We start from the raw sequence: 18602 nt of genomic DNA on the forward strand, positions 1-18602 counted from the left end.
TCAGGCCTGTGTCAGAGCCTGCTTGGAATCCTCTCTTCCTCTCTTTTTCCCCCCTACCCGACTCATACTCTCTTTCAAAATAAATAACTAAACTTAAAAAAATAAATCTACGTAGTGTTTCCTTTATCATCTTAAATCCCTGAGAAGCTGATAAAAATTGAAGAAACAATTCTCTTCTTTTTTTCCTAAGGTTGGAACATAAAGACAAAACTTGCTTTTCATAACGAATAAAATGCCAAGCCTCAGCTTTTTATATAAGGATTCTATTTCTCGCTGTGTGATGCTCTGACAAACATTTATATCAATGCAGTCATCTGTTTACTGTGCTGTAATGGGGCTCACATACTGGTTTTATGTTTTTGTCAGCCCTGCTTTAACTAAAAGCTCAAGTTTTGTTTGTTTGTTTGTTTGTAATCCATAAAAACTGAAGTTCCTCTGGGCTTCACTGTTGAAGAGATAAGTCAGGTGGCTCTTCTCCATGAAACAGCAATATTTGATCCGTTATATTTCCTCTCTGTTCTGCACATTAATGAAGACGTGCTAATGGAAGACTGTGCTGCAGGGGAGAGTTCCGTGTGGAGTCGGCGAGCAGTGTCCTGTGTATGGGCTCTGCTTTGGGTTTGCTGCAGGACACTGAACAAGCCCCAGCCTCCGTTAGGCTATTTTCCAACCTCAAAAAACAGGGTAATGCCCATGTCATAGAGATTGTGTTGGGATCAGCTAGTTTTTATATGCAAATACTTTATGAACTAGAAAATGCCGTACATGTTTAAGGGATTTTTAATGCTATCGGATGTGGTTCATAAGTATGCCAACAGGATTCTTGGGTGGAAATCTGGAGCGCCACGCCTGCGGCATAGTAACCAGTTAGCACATGTTTTCAGTGGAATCCAAACCTGCGCCCGATGAGAGAAAGTATTTTAGTTTGAAATAAAAATGTTTGTTAAATGCTTTACAGAAAGAAACAGACCTTAGGCAAGAAATGAATCAAGTATTTATTTTGCAGAAGGTGTTATTTACTTCTTTTTAATAGATACACGGGTGAGAAGTTGTTGCGGACAGTTTTACTTGTTGAAATACATTTTTTGTATTCTGATGAAGCTGTCTCTGCTAATAAGTGTATTAATGGCACATTAAAAAGGTCAGAGAAACTTCATGACATTTCAGATTCACCGTATCGTTTATCCATGGTAATATGAGTTCTCAAACTATATTCATGGGAGTTTAATGTAAAATAAGAAAATGTAAGGCTGGCAAGGCTTTTTAATGATGCTTCTGTGGCATATGAGAGGAGGTATCTTCAGTCACGCACTCCTCACTATTTGACGGTGCGCCAAAGAGCTACGTGCTGAGGGGGCGGGGCCCCACAAAAGCAGAATCTCCAGTTTGCGGTCTTTGGCTGCACACCTGGTCAGCTAGACACCCAGCAGGTATCTTTTGTAGGACCATATGAAACTGTGTGGTTGCCTCAGGCCGAAACCAAAAGTATAAAATGGGAATATTTTCAGATTTTTAGGTATTATTTTATATCAGGTTAATTTATTTTAAAACCCGCAGAATCCATCCATTTGAAGAGCTAGGTGCAGGAGAAACGGCTGCCCATGAGACACAGCCCCGTGCCCGGGAGCTTCGGCTCTGGTGAGAAGACAGGCGCACGAACGGGCGGTGACTGGGCAGCACGGGGAGGGTGTGGGAGGGCAGCATGAGCAGGACGTGGGAGCACAGAGAGGCACCCACCTGGCCTCGCAGCAGGCTGTGACTGGGAAGGTTTGTCGGAGGACGTGACCCCCTCACTGGGACCTGCAGGGTCAGCGGGGGCCGGAGTTCAGTGGCCTGTAAGAGTTGGTTCCAGAGGGTGAGGAGAGTTGACAGGCACTGCTCTCGGGACCTGGACACCTGAGAGAGGGCCGCGAAGACCGCAGTGGTAAGTGTGTGAGGACAGGAGAGAAGGAGAGGGGGCCGCCCTCGTGACCATGCTCCAGCCTCAGGCCGGAGCAGGTGCAAGAGGCCCCCGTGGGCCGGAGCAGGGCAGCTATGAGGAAGGCTGTGGCCCAAAGTGGGGCAGGGGTTGCTGCCCTGCCTTCCTGCATGCACTTGGTCTGGGTTTGTGAGAAGCCTGGGTTTTTGTTTTTTTGGTTTTTTTTTTACTCTTTCTTACTTGCCTGTCTTTAGATTCTTAAAGGAATTTAAAAAATAACCCTACCTTAAATTGAGCTGGTTTGATTAGACCACTGGTTCTTAAATCCAGCAGAACTTTAAAAACGAAACACAACATGAAGATGCGAGTCATTTGGACCTCTTTTCTGATTCACTGTTCAGAAACGGGCCTGCTGTCTCTCGTCCCAGGTGCTGAAGTAACAAGTATTGAGTGGTACTGTTGCTGGGCCTTGGTCCTGGAATGCCTGGAAGGTCCTGGCACCTTCTATGCTGCTGTTACAGACAAGCAAGGGGATGAGGGGACAGACCACCGTCTACACTCCATGTACCTGGGGTTGCCTTGTGGCTTCTGCCCCAGCCTGTGTCCCGGGGGTCAGGTCCTGCTTCCAGTCACCCTGTCCTTAACTATAGATGATTTTCCTTTTCTTTGGTGTCTTCTGTTTTTGTTCTATATTTTGTTCTGCGTTACAGCATTCATTCCTATTGTTGCACTCATTCTTGTTGCTGAGTAGATTTCCTTTGAATGGGTATATAACAGCGTATGTAGGTGGACATCTGGTAATCTCTGGTTTGGGGCTGTTAAGAGGAGTTGCAAGCAATGTTGTAAACATCTTTTGGTCAGCATCTGTCTGCAGTGCTGTTGGGTATGAACTCAGGAGTAGACTTGCTAGATCATCCATGCATTTATTACTGGGCTTTCATGAAACTCCCTGCAATTCTCCAAAGTGGCTTCATCAATTTACAGTAGTTCCATTTTCTCCACCTGCTGCCCCAACACTGATGTGATATTTCTCATTTTAGACATTTTAGCCAGGATCATTTTATAATTTCTTATATTATACATTTTAAATTCTGTACTTTAGGGTGACCCATATTCTTAAGAGATTTTTAATGTTTATTTTTGAGAGCGAGAGAGAGAGAGAGAGAGAGAGAGAGAGAGAGAGAGAGTGAGTGCATGCTCCCAAGTGGGGTAGGGGCAGAGAGAGAGACACACACAGAATCCCAAGCAGACTCCAGGCTCTGAGCTGTCAGCACAGAGCATGATACGAGGCTCAAACTCACGAACTGTGAGATCATGATTTGAGCAGAAGTCCCAACATTTACCTGACTGAGCCACCCAGGAGCCCCAAATTCTTAACTGTCCTCAGAAAGCGTCATGTTCATTTACAATCTCAAGCCATTTGGTGGATCTGCCTGGGCTCTCTATTTCTCATCTTTCCCCTTATTTAAATTCTCCATAGATTCTAGGATGTCATTTAAAAAGTTTTTTTTTAATGTTTATTTATTTTTGAGAGATGAACAGAGCATGAGTGGGGGAGGGGCAGAGAGAGAGAGAGATGCAGAATCCCAAGCAGGCTCCAGTCTCTGAACGGTCAGCACATAGCCTGACGCAGGGCTTGAACCCACGAACTGAGAGGTCATGACCTAAGCTGAAGTTTCATGCTTAACATACTGAGCCACCCAGGCCCCCTCCGTAGGATATCATTAATCCTTTGTTTTTCATTAATCTCTCATTTCTTAGAACTCCATTGAAATTGTATCTTTCTGTTTCACAATTACTTAACCTATGTAATGTGTGTATGTGTTCTTACCACCAGTGCTGAACGTGCTCTTTTGGAGGGTAAGGGACTAGATCTTCTTACCCTTTAGCACTTAGAAAAGTGCACAGAGTAATTACTCAACATTTATTGAATCCTAATGAGGATGTCCTGTCTACAGAGAAGGATAGTACAAGAAATAGCTTTCTTTGGCTAGTTCTGGAGAAGGTAAAAGTTAGGAGAAGAAGATGCTAATAATAATTCTAAGCAGGTTATGCCTGAAAAAGGGCTGTTGTTAGTGCTGGGGCACAGCAAGACTGTGGAGGCCCTATTGAAGCATCAGTGGTAATTTAAGAGTTGAAAATTGGGGACAGTGTAGGTAGGACAGGTAGGACAGGTCACCAAAACCTAGGGGCTAGAGACAATCTGGGTGATGAGGGGCTCCACTGTGGTGGGAAAGGTGATTTGTACTGAGACTGGTCTATTGGCAGTGTTGGCCAGCTCCTCCCAGGAGGACCCAGTGTGTGTACAGCAGACCCAGTGTCTTGTGTTTATGAAATAATGGAAGGACTTTTTTGGTGAATGAGAAAGAAGGATCCTTGGAGCAGTAACATTTTTTATACAAAACAAGCAAGTGCGGTATATTTCTGCTTGCAATTCATGATTTTTTCATCTGTACCTCTCATAGGCATCTTCCTGGAACAAAGAATTATGTTAGGCTCGTGTTATTTCTTAGCAAAAAAGGTTTTTTCAAAGGCAAAGAACAGAATCTATGTATGTTTTTGCCCTTACAACACTCTCATTTTTTTTCTCGATGAAAATGAAGATTTAGGTTTTCAGGGCCGCCCAGTTTCCTTTGGTGCCATTTGATATATGCCAGTTCCCCGAAAGCCTTTTCTTCCCTTTCACGTGTTTCCTGGCTCATTGATGCAACTACATGACTAAATTGTTCAAGCTGAACCCCTGTGTATCCCATCCATTTTGTTGGCAAGATATTCTAGTGGCTTTCCTCCTGTTAGCAGAGTGCATGGTAGAAAATTGGTGAATAATTCATTTTGGTTTTGCTCCTGCTTTAAAAAAAGAACCCAGCAGGGCAGAGATACTCAACAGATTATTTCATTTTTAAAATTTTAGCAGAAATAAACAAGGTGATTCATTTAAAATGTAATTCATAGTCAGTGAGTTAAAAGAAAGACTTGAGTTGCTGATTACAGCCAGCTCCACTAGCCTCCCAAAATGTAATTAGCTTTTGGCATGATTCCAAATGGCTTCTTTACGCTTAAATTTGCCAAAAAAAAAAAAAAAAAAATCTAATGCTGTTTCAGTATTTCAGATAGTTTTTAAAGAGTTTACTAACAACATTGATCTGATTTCATATGCACTAGGTAATGTCTCTTGAGTTTCTGGAGACAACACATGTATATTAAAAGGGGTAAGTTAACAGTGTTGACCTTTCTAGTGTTATAGGAGGGTAAGTTGCTTTTAGTTCTGTGGTTTATTTTACTTTTTAAACATATTTGGTTTACAGTCTTTGTAAAAAGTCATAATGAATATTTTTTTAATCCAATGACTACACTGAGATTATACCTGAAAAAATATTTTTCTTGGGGCACCTGGGTGGCTCAGTCGGTTAGGCCTCCGACTTCGGCTCAGGTCAGATCTCACGTTCGTGGGTTTGAGCCCCACATCGGGCTCTGTGCTGACGGATAGCTCAGAGCCTGGAGCCTGCTTCTGGTTCTGTGTCTCCTCTCTCTGTCCCTCCCCCTCTCATGCTCTGTCTCTCTCTGTATCAAAAATAAATAAAAAAACATTAAAAAAATATTTTTCTTTATTTTCTTTTCTGTTAATATGGCATTGCAAGTCTAGAAAATATAAGGAACTGAAGACAACTTGCAGGGCAAGGCCAAAATATGAACTTCACAATTCAAATAAAAATTTCCACATTAGCAAGTACAGCTATTCCATGGTCAAGCTGCTGTTAGACATAAGAAAGTGGTCCTGTTGCAATTCTGTTGCCTTTTTCCACTAATTAAAAAATATTTGTTATTATGGATAATATCAAATATGTACAGGAGTAGAGCAGAAGGCACAAAGAACCTCTATACACCCATGACCCAGTTTCAACAATCGTAACTCAGGGCCAATCTTATTTCATTCATACCCCCTCCCTCTTCTGCCCCCTGGCCCCCAGTCCTTCATTTTGAAGCCAATCCCAAATATCACCTCATTTCATATGCATATATTTTAGTATGGGTTTCTGAAAGGTAAGGATCTTTAAAAAATCTAACCACAATACCATTATCACACTTTAAAAACGATGATTCTCTAGTATCATATATACAATCAATGCTTCAATTTTTCCTGCTCCTAAGTGGTTATTTTTAGTAATGGTTTGTTTAAGATAGCATCTAAGCAATATCTGCACTGTGTTTGATACATCTCTTAGTCTTATTTAACTTTTTTTTTAAATGTTTATTTTTGAGAGAGAGAGGGAGAAAGAGAGAACGTGAGCAGGAGAGGAGGAGAAAGAAAGGGAGACACAGAATCTGAAGCAGGCTCCAGCCTCTGAGCTGTCAGCACAGAGCCCAATGCGGGGGTCAAACCCACAGACCACGAGATCATGACCTGAGCCAAAGTTGGTCACTTAACTGACTGAGCTACCCAGGATCCCTCTTATGTCTCATTTAACTTATAGATGCCCTCTTCTTTCTTCCCTTCTTCCCCCCACCCCTGCCCCTACTAAAATATATTTGTTGAAGAACCTAACATCATTTGTTCTGTGGAACACCAACATTATGGATTTGTCACATTGCATCCCTATGGTATTATGTAACATGTTCTGATGTTCTCTGTATTTGATGTAAACTGGTAATGAAGGGCTTGAATGGATTTAATTTTCTTTCTTTCTTCTTTTCTTTTGTTTTGTTTGTTCTTTTTTTGGACAAGACTACTTCGTAGGTAGTAACATATGTATTCATCAAGAGGACATCTGGATGTTAATCTCCCTTCATGTGATGGTAAAAGTGGTTAGTCAGCTCTGGGCACCTCATTTATCCTGATCCATCCATTATGAAGTACCCTGTCAGCTCATCATCTGATAATTTTAGCAGCCATTTATAATCATTGCTGATAATTATTATATCAAGAAGGAGAGATATCATTTTTTAAAGTAATTTTTAAGACCTGGAGAGTAACTGAGTGACAAAATGTTGTGATTTTCCTAAGCTTGATGGTTCTTCCTTCTCTTTTAAAGCCAAGTTCCAGAGAAAGTTCCTGAGCTAGGTAGATTGCATCAGCATAGAAGCTCTGTGAAAAAACAAAGCCCAAAGTGACCCAGTCATCCTCCTGTAGAGTTAGCATTCTCTCATGAGACAGTTTCTCAGCCCCAAGCCTAAAAGGGATAAGACAGTGTTTTTGTTTTCATTTTTGTCAAATAACAAAGCTTGGATTTCATCAAGCTTTCAGTGTATACTGCACGATTTGTACATTAACATTTTATTAAAAATACCAACTGAGAGGAGAGTTGGAAAACACCATTGAGATATCCACTCCTTCAACCTATTTCTCTGTTGGGGTTTGAGAGTCGGGGCAATGAGTAAATCCTCCTCCCTGAGCCTTACCTGGCCATCACTGATGACTTTTTTATTGTCAACCTTGGAGGGAAAAGGAGGAAAGGAAAGAGAATCAGCCGGGACGGTCTGAGAAGGGTGTTCCCAGCCAGTAGCTACTTGTTGAGAGAAATTCAAGATGAAGTAACCATTTACTTTGGAAGCTAACTTAGAAGTTATTTGAACTAACCTCTTTGCTAATCTAAGAATCCCTCCACGAATCCGACAACTGGCAGAAGACTTACCTTCACATTTGATAGTGTTACAGTGCTTATCTCATTCTGCTTCTTTAATTTTCTATATCTTGGTTTCACTACCAAATTATATATTTTTTGAGGACAAGGAATTTATATAATTATTCTATTTAATCCCATATATGGTGTCAAACAGAAACACAGGTGGATAGGAGTTAAAGCAGTGAAAACAGATTTTATTCAGTAGCTGCTGACAGCAGAGGAAAGACCTGAGGGCCATTCTGATTTGTGCAGAGGTGAGTGGGCATTTTAGAGGGAGAGTAAGAGAGTGAGCAGGGCTAGCTGGGACTCAGAAGAGGCCAAGAAGTGAAAAATTACAAAGAAATGGTCATCTAAGTGCATTTAGGTGGGCTGTGTCTGCTGGCTGGCAGTTATCCTCGTGCAGACCCTGGGAGGCAAGCCTTCTCCTGCCTGATGATTGCATTTTACAAGACTGGCCCTCAGGTTCTTGAGAATGACTTGTGAGTTGTAGGAGATACATATTCATAATTGTGAGCCCTTTGGAGAAAATAATCTGAGACCGGGAGGTCAGAGGCCTTTTGTTAAGTATTGGCTAAAGGCAATAGTAAATTCTCCTGATGGTGTTGAGTTTCTCAGGCCAGGGTTCTAATAGGGGCCAAGGAGTCCTCCTGGGGACGCGCCTCACACCGCTAGACACCATGCTGGAGTTCAGTGTCTCCTGATGAACAGGTTTGCATGACGTTTGTGGTGTGCTGGAAGTCCTGCTGTTCTCATGGGTCTAGACCACTACATAATGAGTTCATGTTGACTGAACACATTTAAATAAATACAGGGTTTTTTAAAACAAATTCACATTTATGTAAGTTCTATTTTCTCTATCCTGAAAGAAGTGGGGTCAGTTGGAATGCCTTTCACCTTCTCTTAGTCCTGGACACAGCCGGGAAACAGGAGCAGCACCTGCACTTGTTATTTTCCTTCCTTCCCTGGGTCTCACTGGCCATTCTCTTAGCAAGGAGGATGGCTGCACTTTAGCTGGTAAATGAGAGACTTCATCTCCCTACCATGGATATTCTGATTTTTTAAAATAAGTAATTCAATATGGATCAATCCGTTATAAAGATGATTAAATATTTTACTGTCTACCGCAGTTTTCTGAGCACTGTTTTTTTAAATGTCTCTTACCCAGGGAATCCTACCTAGCAGAACAGCATTTCTGTTGTTTACTTACATCAAACTTCTCTTTTTTGGCATTAATCTCAGGTTGTAATATATTTATATGTATGATAATTTTGAAACATATGTCATGGAAACTGTCTTTACTTTTCACTTTTGAAAGACCAGCTCCTTCCATAGTGCCTAGAACCAGTAAATCTATTCTAATATGGTCTATTTAATGACTAAACGAATGTGGCCTTTCGCCTTACTTTGTCTTTTCCTGAAAGATACCATTGACAGTATACAAATGCTGTTTAATGAAATCTTGGTCAATGAATGTTTGTAAAGTATCATGGACCTTGAGTCGTGTTTCAGTGATTCTTTTTCTCTTCATAGGTTCCTTACCTATTCCTACCTCTTGGCCTTCAACGTGTGGCTTCTGCTTGCACCTGTTACCCTGTGCTATGACTGGCAGGTGGGCAGTATTCCCCTGGTAGAGACCATATGGGACACGCGGAACTTAGCCACCATCCTTCTGGCAGTGGTGATGACCTTACTGAGCCTTCATTGTTTAGCAGCCTTCAAGGTAATTTTCCTTTTTAAAAAAAATTTGTTTAATGTTTATTTTCTAGGGAGAGAGAGACAGAATGCAAGCAGGGATGGTCAGAGAGGGAGGGAGACACAGAATCTGAAGCAGGCTTCAGGCTCAGAACTGTTAACACAGAGCTTGACGCGGGGCTCAAACTCACAAACCATGAGATCGTGACCTGAGCCAAAATCGGTCGCTTAACCAACTGGGCCACCCAGGTGCCCCCAAGGTAATTTTCTTAAAATCCAGATGAACTCTCAGCATTTAAAGACAGAGACTCTAAAAACTTACTTAGTATTGCCTCCTCCCAACAGGGAATCTGGGTCTAAACTGAATCTACTCTTTTGTCTAAAAATCTGAAAAATTTAAATTTTTCTAGGTAAGTAATATACATCTTAAAGACCTTAGTGGAGTTAACAGATTGTGGCTACCTTAATTATATGATATCTTTTACTGTTCTACCAAGCCTATAGAAATTGGATCTGAAATTTAATGTTTTCAAACAAGAAATTTTTTTCCTGCTATAGTTGACTAATTTTTGAAGTAACTTGTTTGATTTCATGTAATGATAAATGAGATAATGATAATCTATTCATAAGTGTTTAAACTATGGTTAAGATGCTACTTCCACTAATGACTGCCAGAGTTGGGTGATTCTCACTTCAAAAAAATGGTATTAAGCTGGAAAAAAAATTATCAAATACAACGGTTCCAAAAATGATCAAAGACAGCAAAGAACTTGAAATGTTTACAAATGAAAAACTGCTACTGCATTAGATGAGATGCTTCTTGCCCAAGAGTCTTCCCATCCCCCCCCTTCCCCCCCCCCCCCAAGTTGATGTCAAAAAACTCCAGAGATTTACTGGTTAGAGGTGACTGATTTGGTCTGGGAGCCTGGCAGGGCAGCAGGAAACTTAAGAGAGAACTCTTGGAAACAAGAGAGCTATAGAAGGACTGAGGTAATACACTCTGTGTGCATTCGTGGCTGGCTGCTAAACAGCATGGGCCCCCAGGGAGCACAAGCAAATTTGAAAGCCTGGGGAGACTTATTTATTTGCTGCAAATTTGAATGCATTTTTTGACCCACATACAGGTTGGGCAGCAGAGAGGGGAAGCTTCATTGGCCTGAGTTGTCACTGTATCACCACTGTTGAAATCACTGGCTGATCAATAAACTGTGCAGGCACAAGAGAGATTTCCCCAGAGATTCAGGGGGGAAAAAAAGAAGCAAAAATTTCAGCTCTCTGCAGAGGAAACAGATTTTTTATTTTGAGTCTGGGCAAATTCATTATATATTAAAACCGTAAAACCAACATATTTCAGTTGAACAAAATGGAATATAGTCACTGCAACATATGACACACAATGCCTAGTGTTTTATCAGATTACTGGGCATGTAAAGGAGCAGGAGAATGTGACCCAAACTTGGGATGGGAGGTGCTGGGAATAGTAAGTAGAAAACAGAATAGAATTGAGATTCCAAAGGTAAGCTCACATTTACATCCTCTATTGATTTTTGACAAAGTGACTGAGATTATTCAATGGGGAAAGGGTAGTCTTTTAAATAATAAGTATTGAAATAATGGAATATCAATAAGGAAAAAATGTGACATTGACCCTTCCCTCATACTGTATACCTAGAAATGAATTCCAAGTGGATCATAGTCCTAAACAAAAGAGTTAAATAATACCAAACATTCTAAATGGAAACAGGAGGAAAATCTTTGTGGACGTGGGTTAAGCAAAGATTTCTTAGGACACATAAAGTACAGACTATAAAAGAAAAAGGTGACAAATTGAACATCATTAGAATTAAAAATTTTGCACATCAAAAGATGAGGTTAATTCACTCAAAAGGCAAGTCACAAATTAGGAGAAAGTATTTGCAAAACTTATCTACAAATGACTTGTATCTGGGATATTTAAAGAGTTCTTAAAACTCAGAAATAAGACAAATAACTCATTAAAATACGCAAGAAAGACATGCAAAAGTTAATAAACATATAGAAAGATGCTCAGCATCATTAGTCATTAGGGAAATGCTAACTAAAACCACAACGGGCTACCGCTGCATATTCACTAGAATAACTGAAATTAAAAAGATTTACAATACTAAGTGTTGGCCAGAATGTGGATCAACTGGAAACCTCATATTGATGAGAGTTGAAAAATTACTTAGGCACTTTGGAAATATTTGGCAGTTTCTTAAAACATGAAAAAATATGAAATTAAGCAATTCTGCTCCTCAAAGATAGAAACTTATGTTCATACAAATGTCTAGTAAGTATTCATAATAACTGGAAAATGGGAAAAATCCAGTGACCTCCAAATATAAATGGATAAAGTTAATATGGTAAATTATCCAGAAATGTAAAAGAACAAATAATTTGCATATACATAAAAACACATACATGAACCTCAGACATACCTTACTAAATAAAAGAATCCAGACTAGAGTGCCTGGCTGGCTCAGTCTATGGAGTGTGTGACTCTAGATCTTGGGGTTGTGAGATTGAGGCCCAAACTCGGTGCAAAGTTTACTTAAAAATAAAATATTAGGGGTATCTGGGTGGCTCAATCAGTTGAGTGTTTGATTTCAGCTCAGGTCATGATCTCACAGTTGGTGGGTTCAAGCCCTGCATCTGGGTTTGTGCTGACAGCTCAGAGCCCGGAGCCTGCTTCGGATTCTGTGTCTCCCTCTCTCTCTGCCTACCCTGCTCGTGCTCTGTCTCTCTCTTAAAATAAAAATATTAAAAAATATATAAAAAAAAAGTCAGACATATAAAACTACCACTGTATGATTCCATTCATACAAAATGTCTATCATTGTAAGTCTACCTTTTTGAGAATAGTTTAGAAATGCCTTGAGGCAGAATTATAATGACAAAATATGTGGGGGGGGGTGGCTGTAAAAAGACTTAAGGGACTTTTTTGGGATGCTGCATGGTTTTTTAAAACTTGATTGTGATGGTAGTTGCTAAATGACATATGTTCATCAAAACTCACAAAAATAAATATGCATATAAAATGGGTGAATTCTGTTGTATGTGGACTGTATGTCAATAAAGCTATGTTTTTAAAAAGATTAAAATATTACAAACAATAAAAAAGGAATAAATACAGAACTAATAATTGAATATAAAACATAAATGCACGATCCTGAAAATTTGATAGAAAATATGTTTGGATGGTTAAAAAATTTTTTTATATTAAGGAGACATTCACACAACATACAGTTAACCATTTTGAAGTATACAGTTTAGTGGTACTTTAATGTATTCATCATGTTGTGTAACTACCAGTTCTCCCTAATTTCTTTTTTTTTTAAATAAGTTTATTTATTTATTTTGAGAGAGACAGAGACAGTGCAAGTGGGACAGAGAGAGAATCTGGACAGGCTCCATGCTGCTAGTGCAGAGCCCAACCCAGGAACTGAACTCACAAAACTTTAAGATCATGACCTGAGCCAAAACCAAGAGTCAGATTCTCAACCAACTGAGCCACCCAGGTGCTCCTAGCTTTCTCTAATTTCAAAATCTTTTCATCGCCTCACTAAAAGCACCAGTCACTCCCAACTATCCCCTCCCTATCCCCTGGTAAACTCTAATCTGCTCTCTGTCTCCTTGGATTGGCCCATTCTGAATGTATCATATAAAAAGAATTATACAATATATGACCTTTGTTTTGCATAGTATTTTGAAGTTCATCCGAGTTGTGGCATGTACCAATCCTTAATTTCTTTTAATTGCTGAATAATATTCCATTGGCTATGTATACCACAAGTTGTTTATCCATTCATCCGTTGACAGACATTCAGGTTGTTTCCACCCTTTGGCTATTATAAGCATTGCTCAATTACAACATTTGTGTACAGGTTTCCGCATGGATTTATGTTTTCATTTCTCTTGAATAGGGACCTAAGAATGAAATTGCTAGGTCATATGATAATCATGTACTTAACTTTTTGAGAAACTGTTTTTCATAGTAGCTGTACCATTTAACATTCTACCCGGAATAATGGAACAAATGGTTCCTATGTATCAATCTTTGCTAATACATGTTATTTTCCATTACTTTGCTTAAAGGCATCCTATTAAGGAGAGATATATCTCTGTGGTTTTGATTTGAATTTCTTTAATGGCCAATGATGAACATATTTTCATGTGCTTATTGGCCATCTGTGTATCCTTGGAGAAATATCTGTGCAAGTCCTTTGCTTATTTTTCAGTTGGGTTGTCTTTTTGTTATTGAGTTGGAAGAGTTCTTTATATATTTAGGATATTAAATCCCCAACAGGTAAATGATCTGTAAATATTTTCTCCCATTCTCTAGTCTTTTTACATTCTCGGTAGTGTGCTTTAATGCACACAAGTTTTTAATAAAGTCCAATTTCTTTTATTTTTCTTCTCCCTCTCCCTTTCCCACTCCCTCTCCCTCTCCTTCTCTCTCTTCTTCTCCCCCTCCTTTTTCTTCTTCTCCTCCTCCTCCTCCCTTTCTTTTCCTATTTCTCCTTTTCCTTCTCCTTCTCTGTCTTGTTATTCATTGCTTTTGTTGTCAAACCTACAAATCCATTGCCAAAGCTGAGGTCATGAAGATTTATGACTCAATTTCATATAAGAATTTTAGAGTTTTAACTCATATTTGGGTCTTTGATCCCTTTTGAGTTAATTTTTTTTATATGTAGTGGAATGGGAATCAAACTTCATTCTTTGCTGGTGGTTATCCACCTATCTCTGTGAGAAACTATTTTTCTCCCAAATACTTCACTTAAAGTAATCCACTTCCTAATCATTTTGTAAATCAAGTTGATAAAGCAAGTATGGTATAAATAACCATGCTCAAGAAACTCTAGCATGCCAATTAGTTACATAAACTTGAGCTCAAATTTGACCTTCTTGGTAAGGCCTACCATATGTATCCTATTTAAAATGCCATCATATACCCTCCACTCTTCTACTTTTAACTTTTAACTTTTCTTCACTATACTTCCAATTTCTAAAATGCTGTATAACTTTGTTTTTTTATGTAATGTCTCTTTCCTCCAACTAGAACATAAGCCCCATGAGGACAGAGATTTTTTTTCTCCTTTGTTCACTGCCACATTTCTAGCATCAAAAGCTTGATGCATCCAATATTTATTACCTATGGTTTATTGTTTTTTGCTCAGTGTATATCATCTAAGTGAATAAAACTATAGAGTTAGCCACTCTGCTCAATTAGATTTTGGTATGCAGAACATTTTTTTAAAGGCTATAAAAGGACCATACACAATATGAATATGAAATGTTTGGGGGTCGTGATGAGGTTTGTTTTATTAGAATCTGGCCTTAGCTCATAGTTTGGCATGCCTGCCATATTATTATTAATGTACAGGAGAAAGTGTAGTAAAGCACTGGCTTGGTGTGTCAGTAAGGGTTTTCTCGCAACTAATTAAAGGGAGTGTTGAGTCGGCTGTCATCTTGGTCAGGTGTGTTAAATATGGCCCTCCATGGTGACGGTGGGCCCACACACGCGCGAGCCTTGGCCCTCTCCAGAGTGTCTTTGATAACAAGATGAATGAATGGAAAGTTCTTCTTTGGAAGGCTATTAATCCTTTCCTTTCATGGAATTTGTTCCAGAATCCCTTTAATGCATCAGGAAAAAAAATTAGCAAAGCATTCCAGCTGTGGTAATAGGAAGACTTAGCTCTTTGATGGTGGCTTTCATCTTAAAGTTCTTTGCAAACATTAACTGAAGCTTCTCGCAATTCTTGGAGGCCCTTACACTTTGTACATTTTCTTCTTTCATAGTTTGGACACAGAGGTTTAGCATCTAGCTCATATATGAGCTCTGTTCTTGATCTGCTTACACCCTAGAAAAGTCTTAAAAGTCAGAGTCTTGTGCTAGTTAGTAAATAACCTCTTAAAATGGGGATAATACTGGTTTTTTTTGATGTGGTGATTAGTTACTAAGCACATAATCTTCGAGCTCTGATTCCAAGGCAATAAACAGTAGGATTAAGCATTTATGAAAATAGAGGACCTGTTTTATGCATGTTCTTCTGTGCTGAAAGAAGAACCAGACAAAACTCACCTGACTGTCAACATAGCCACAGGCCAAGGAGAAGAAGCACAGCAGCAAAATAAACATAGCTTCCCCCATCCAGAGTATTCCCAAATGATATGTGTATTGCATCTATACATGGGGGGTGGAAATTGTTATCAGTGTCCTTAAATTTTGAGGTAATGAGGCCATAAAATACATGACCAGGGGAACATGGGACATTGCACAAAGAGGCGTAGATGCTGAGTCCAGGATATCATGGAAGAAATTTTTTTCACCTCTGATGCTCAATCATACAACATACGCCCTGGGTTGTATTCAAGGAAAATATTTTCTATTTAGCCTCACAACTTTAATTCTCTCACTATTGATTGAGTGCCTGTTAGTTGGTAGGATTAGAGCAGTAACAAAACAGAGGTCTTTTCTACATGGAGCTGATACTTAAACACTTAAAATATGTTGCTCTTTGTGAGGTATTAATAAACATTCTGAATGAGGTCAGGGCTGGCCTCACATATAAGGTGACATTTGAACAGAGACATGAAGGAAGTGAAGGAGTGAGGCATGTGGCTATTTAGGGAAGAAGCATTTCTTACAGAGGCAAAGCAAGTGTCAAGGCCCTGTGGCAGGAAAAGTACTGGAGTGTTCACAGAACAGCCAAGTAAGCTGATATGGGTCGAGCAGAGTGGGCCAAAGGTAGAGCCAAATGAAATGATGCCAAAGAGATGATGGAGTGTGTGTGTGTGTCTGTGTGGGTGTGGGTGTGTCTGTGTGGGTGTGTATACACACAGGATTAAGCCTAGATCTTTTAAGTCTCAGACTACTTCAGACGACTTTCCCGTCTCCTGCTGTGCTTCTTCTCCTTGGCCTGTGGCTATGTTGACAGTCAGGTGAGTTTTGTCTGGTTTCCTTCTTCTGTCATCCCACTTTGTTACTAACCAGGGCTCTGGAGGAGGGGGACATAATCTACCCTGTTGCACTTGTATTGACACTTATTTGGCGATTTTAATCATTGACTTTACAGAGCTGAAAATTGACATTGGTAATAAATAAAACAGCAGGTGTGTTATTTCCCAATCCCCACCCTACTCCCCAATCCCACCCTCCCGAAGCCTCCTTCGAACATTTTGTTCTTGTGTTTTTATACTTACTGAAAACAACAACAAAGGAAGTTAACAACAAGGAAGTGAAGTCATATGCCATTACAGATCACAGACTCCTCAGACCACCTCCCCACGCAGTCCGGAGTATTCCGGCAGGGAGCAGCTCCAAGAGTAGATGTTCGACTTTTGACACAGTCTCGTCTACAACTGCGGGGGAGGGCTGGGACACAGAGCTAAGCTTGCTTTCTGTAGAAATAACAGCGGGATGGATTTAGAGATTGTTTCTCATCTGCCCTGTTTTCATGGTAGAAGACATGCCGAGTAACTATTTCAGTGTTCTCAAGGAGTGGTTTATTATTTATCATAAAAGAATGTATTTGGCATCTTGGCAAATTTAAATGTAGAATTTCCCTTGTTCTGTGCCTCCCCTTCATCTCCTACTCCCATTCACACCCTTTATTCACTAGAAATGCATTTGAACTTACCTTACATGATATAGAGAACAATCTACAAATTCATTATTGCATTGAATTCCTTTTAACAGCGAACTTTAAAGTGAACTAATTTGCTCTTACTCTTTGTGTTGAAGATAATCACTCGGTTGGAAAGTCTGTATAGTTGAGAGAATGAGTGTTTAAACCGTGAAGCCTTATTATTCCATTCTCTTTTTTTAATGAATAGTGACTGTTTATGCACCAGGAGAACCATGGGCTGAAAAGGCACCTGGGTTTTCATTATGCCTCTTACAGACTATATGTTAGACTGTTGCCCTGCAATAGTGATATATATCTGGAAAGCAGCCAGTGTAATTTAGATTGTGTAAAGGAATCAATACTGTTGGTCCTACTCTTTATAGTTGCCCTTTTCCCCTGTCCTCTAAGGTGAATTCTGCACATCACAGAGGAAATACCACTAAGTCATATTTAAGAGTAATTTATTTGTTATTGATTCTTCATTACATTCTCACAGGGTGTCTCGACATTTTAAACTATTTTTGTATCTTTTTTGTGGCAGACTTGTAAAAGCAAAACAGAAAGAAAAAAGAGAGACCTTAGTGATACCTGACTTTCCCATAATGACCTCAACAATGAGATGCTTTTGAGAATGGACATTAGGCAGTGAAGGTCCACTCTCTCAGGTATGGGGCTTTCAGGGCTGGTTTTTGTTGATTGTTTTTGTTTGTTTCATCTTTAGTAGAGGTCACAGTTTGCTTCCCAGTCTATCTATTCTTAGTCTTATACATAATTCCCGTGAAACCAATCTAAACCATATGCATATCTCTGAACCCTGGAAAACAAGTCAAATTCCATTTTTAAATTATTATTTATTTTTTCAATGTTTATTTTTTGGGGGAGAGAGAGACAGGGAGATAGAGTGCAAGGGGGGGAGGGGCAGAGAGAGAGGGAGACACAGAATCTGAAGCAGGCTCAAGGTTCTGAGCTGTCAGCACAGAGCCCCATGTGGGTCTCAAACTCACACACTGTGAGATCATGACCTGAGCCTAAGTCGGCCACTTAACCAACTGAGTCACCCATGTGCCCCAAAACAAGTCAAATTCTTAACTCTACATGGGGTCGAATCTACAGCATGGCTGGGGAGGTGACCTCCAGTGACAGCTTGGTAGAAATGGGGGTGGGAGGGGCCTCTCCTCATCTACAGAGGTGGTTATGTTTGTCTCAGGGACCTCCTTTCATGCCTCTCCCCAGCCTTGCCCTTGAGTAGCCTCTGTGTTTGTCTGTATCACAACCTCTATCAGTAACATAACAGATAAGATATTCAATGGACAAATATATTGTAAGCCTTGGATCTTTCATTGAAATGCCCACACATCTCCACAAGGAGGTAAGATTAGAATGAGAACCACTGTTGGAGAGTGATTATTTACTCATTGACATTCTTAACCTTTTTTCAGACAGAACTGGAGCAGCTTATAGAAATCATTATAGTACAGTGGAGTGGACCAAGAGATGGAAAAACTTTTTGTGCGTGTGTGTGTGAAAAGTACTGAATTGTAAATGTTTGGGGCTTTGCTGGACATACAGTCTGTCACAACTATTCATCTCTTTCACTGTGGACTGTGGCATAAGTTAGAACACTGTACCACCACAGACACATGCAGTTGACTGAACAGGCTTTCAGATTTCAGGATATTACTTTGCATTTAGTTCAGCTGGATATTAAGTTAAGTTATCACG

General features: G+C 39.8%; 1 protein-coding gene across 1 annotated transcript in view; it reads left to right on the top strand.

The window, feature by feature from the left end:
* Positions 1 to 18602, top strand: part of TMTC1 (transmembrane O-mannosyltransferase targeting cadherins 1) — a gene marked incomplete at its 5' end in the record, with an annotated part of 270826 nt that overhangs the window by 134283 nt on the left and 117941 nt on the right. Inside the window, 4 exon segments of the mRNA XM_029955518.1 lie at positions 9070 to 9259; positions 16473 to 16495; positions 16752 to 16780; positions 17325 to 17347. Of these exon segments, the coding sequence (XP_029811378.1) occupies positions 9070 to 9259; positions 16473 to 16495; positions 16752 to 16780; positions 17325 to 17347 (265 nt within the window).

This window comes from Suricata suricatta, chromosome 10 (genome assembly GCF_006229205.1).
Source record: "Suricata suricatta isolate VVHF042 chromosome 10, meerkat_22Aug2017_6uvM2_HiC, whole genome shotgun sequence".
In the NCBI taxonomy this organism is placed as follows: domain Eukaryota; kingdom Metazoa; phylum Chordata; class Mammalia; order Carnivora; family Herpestidae; genus Suricata; species Suricata suricatta.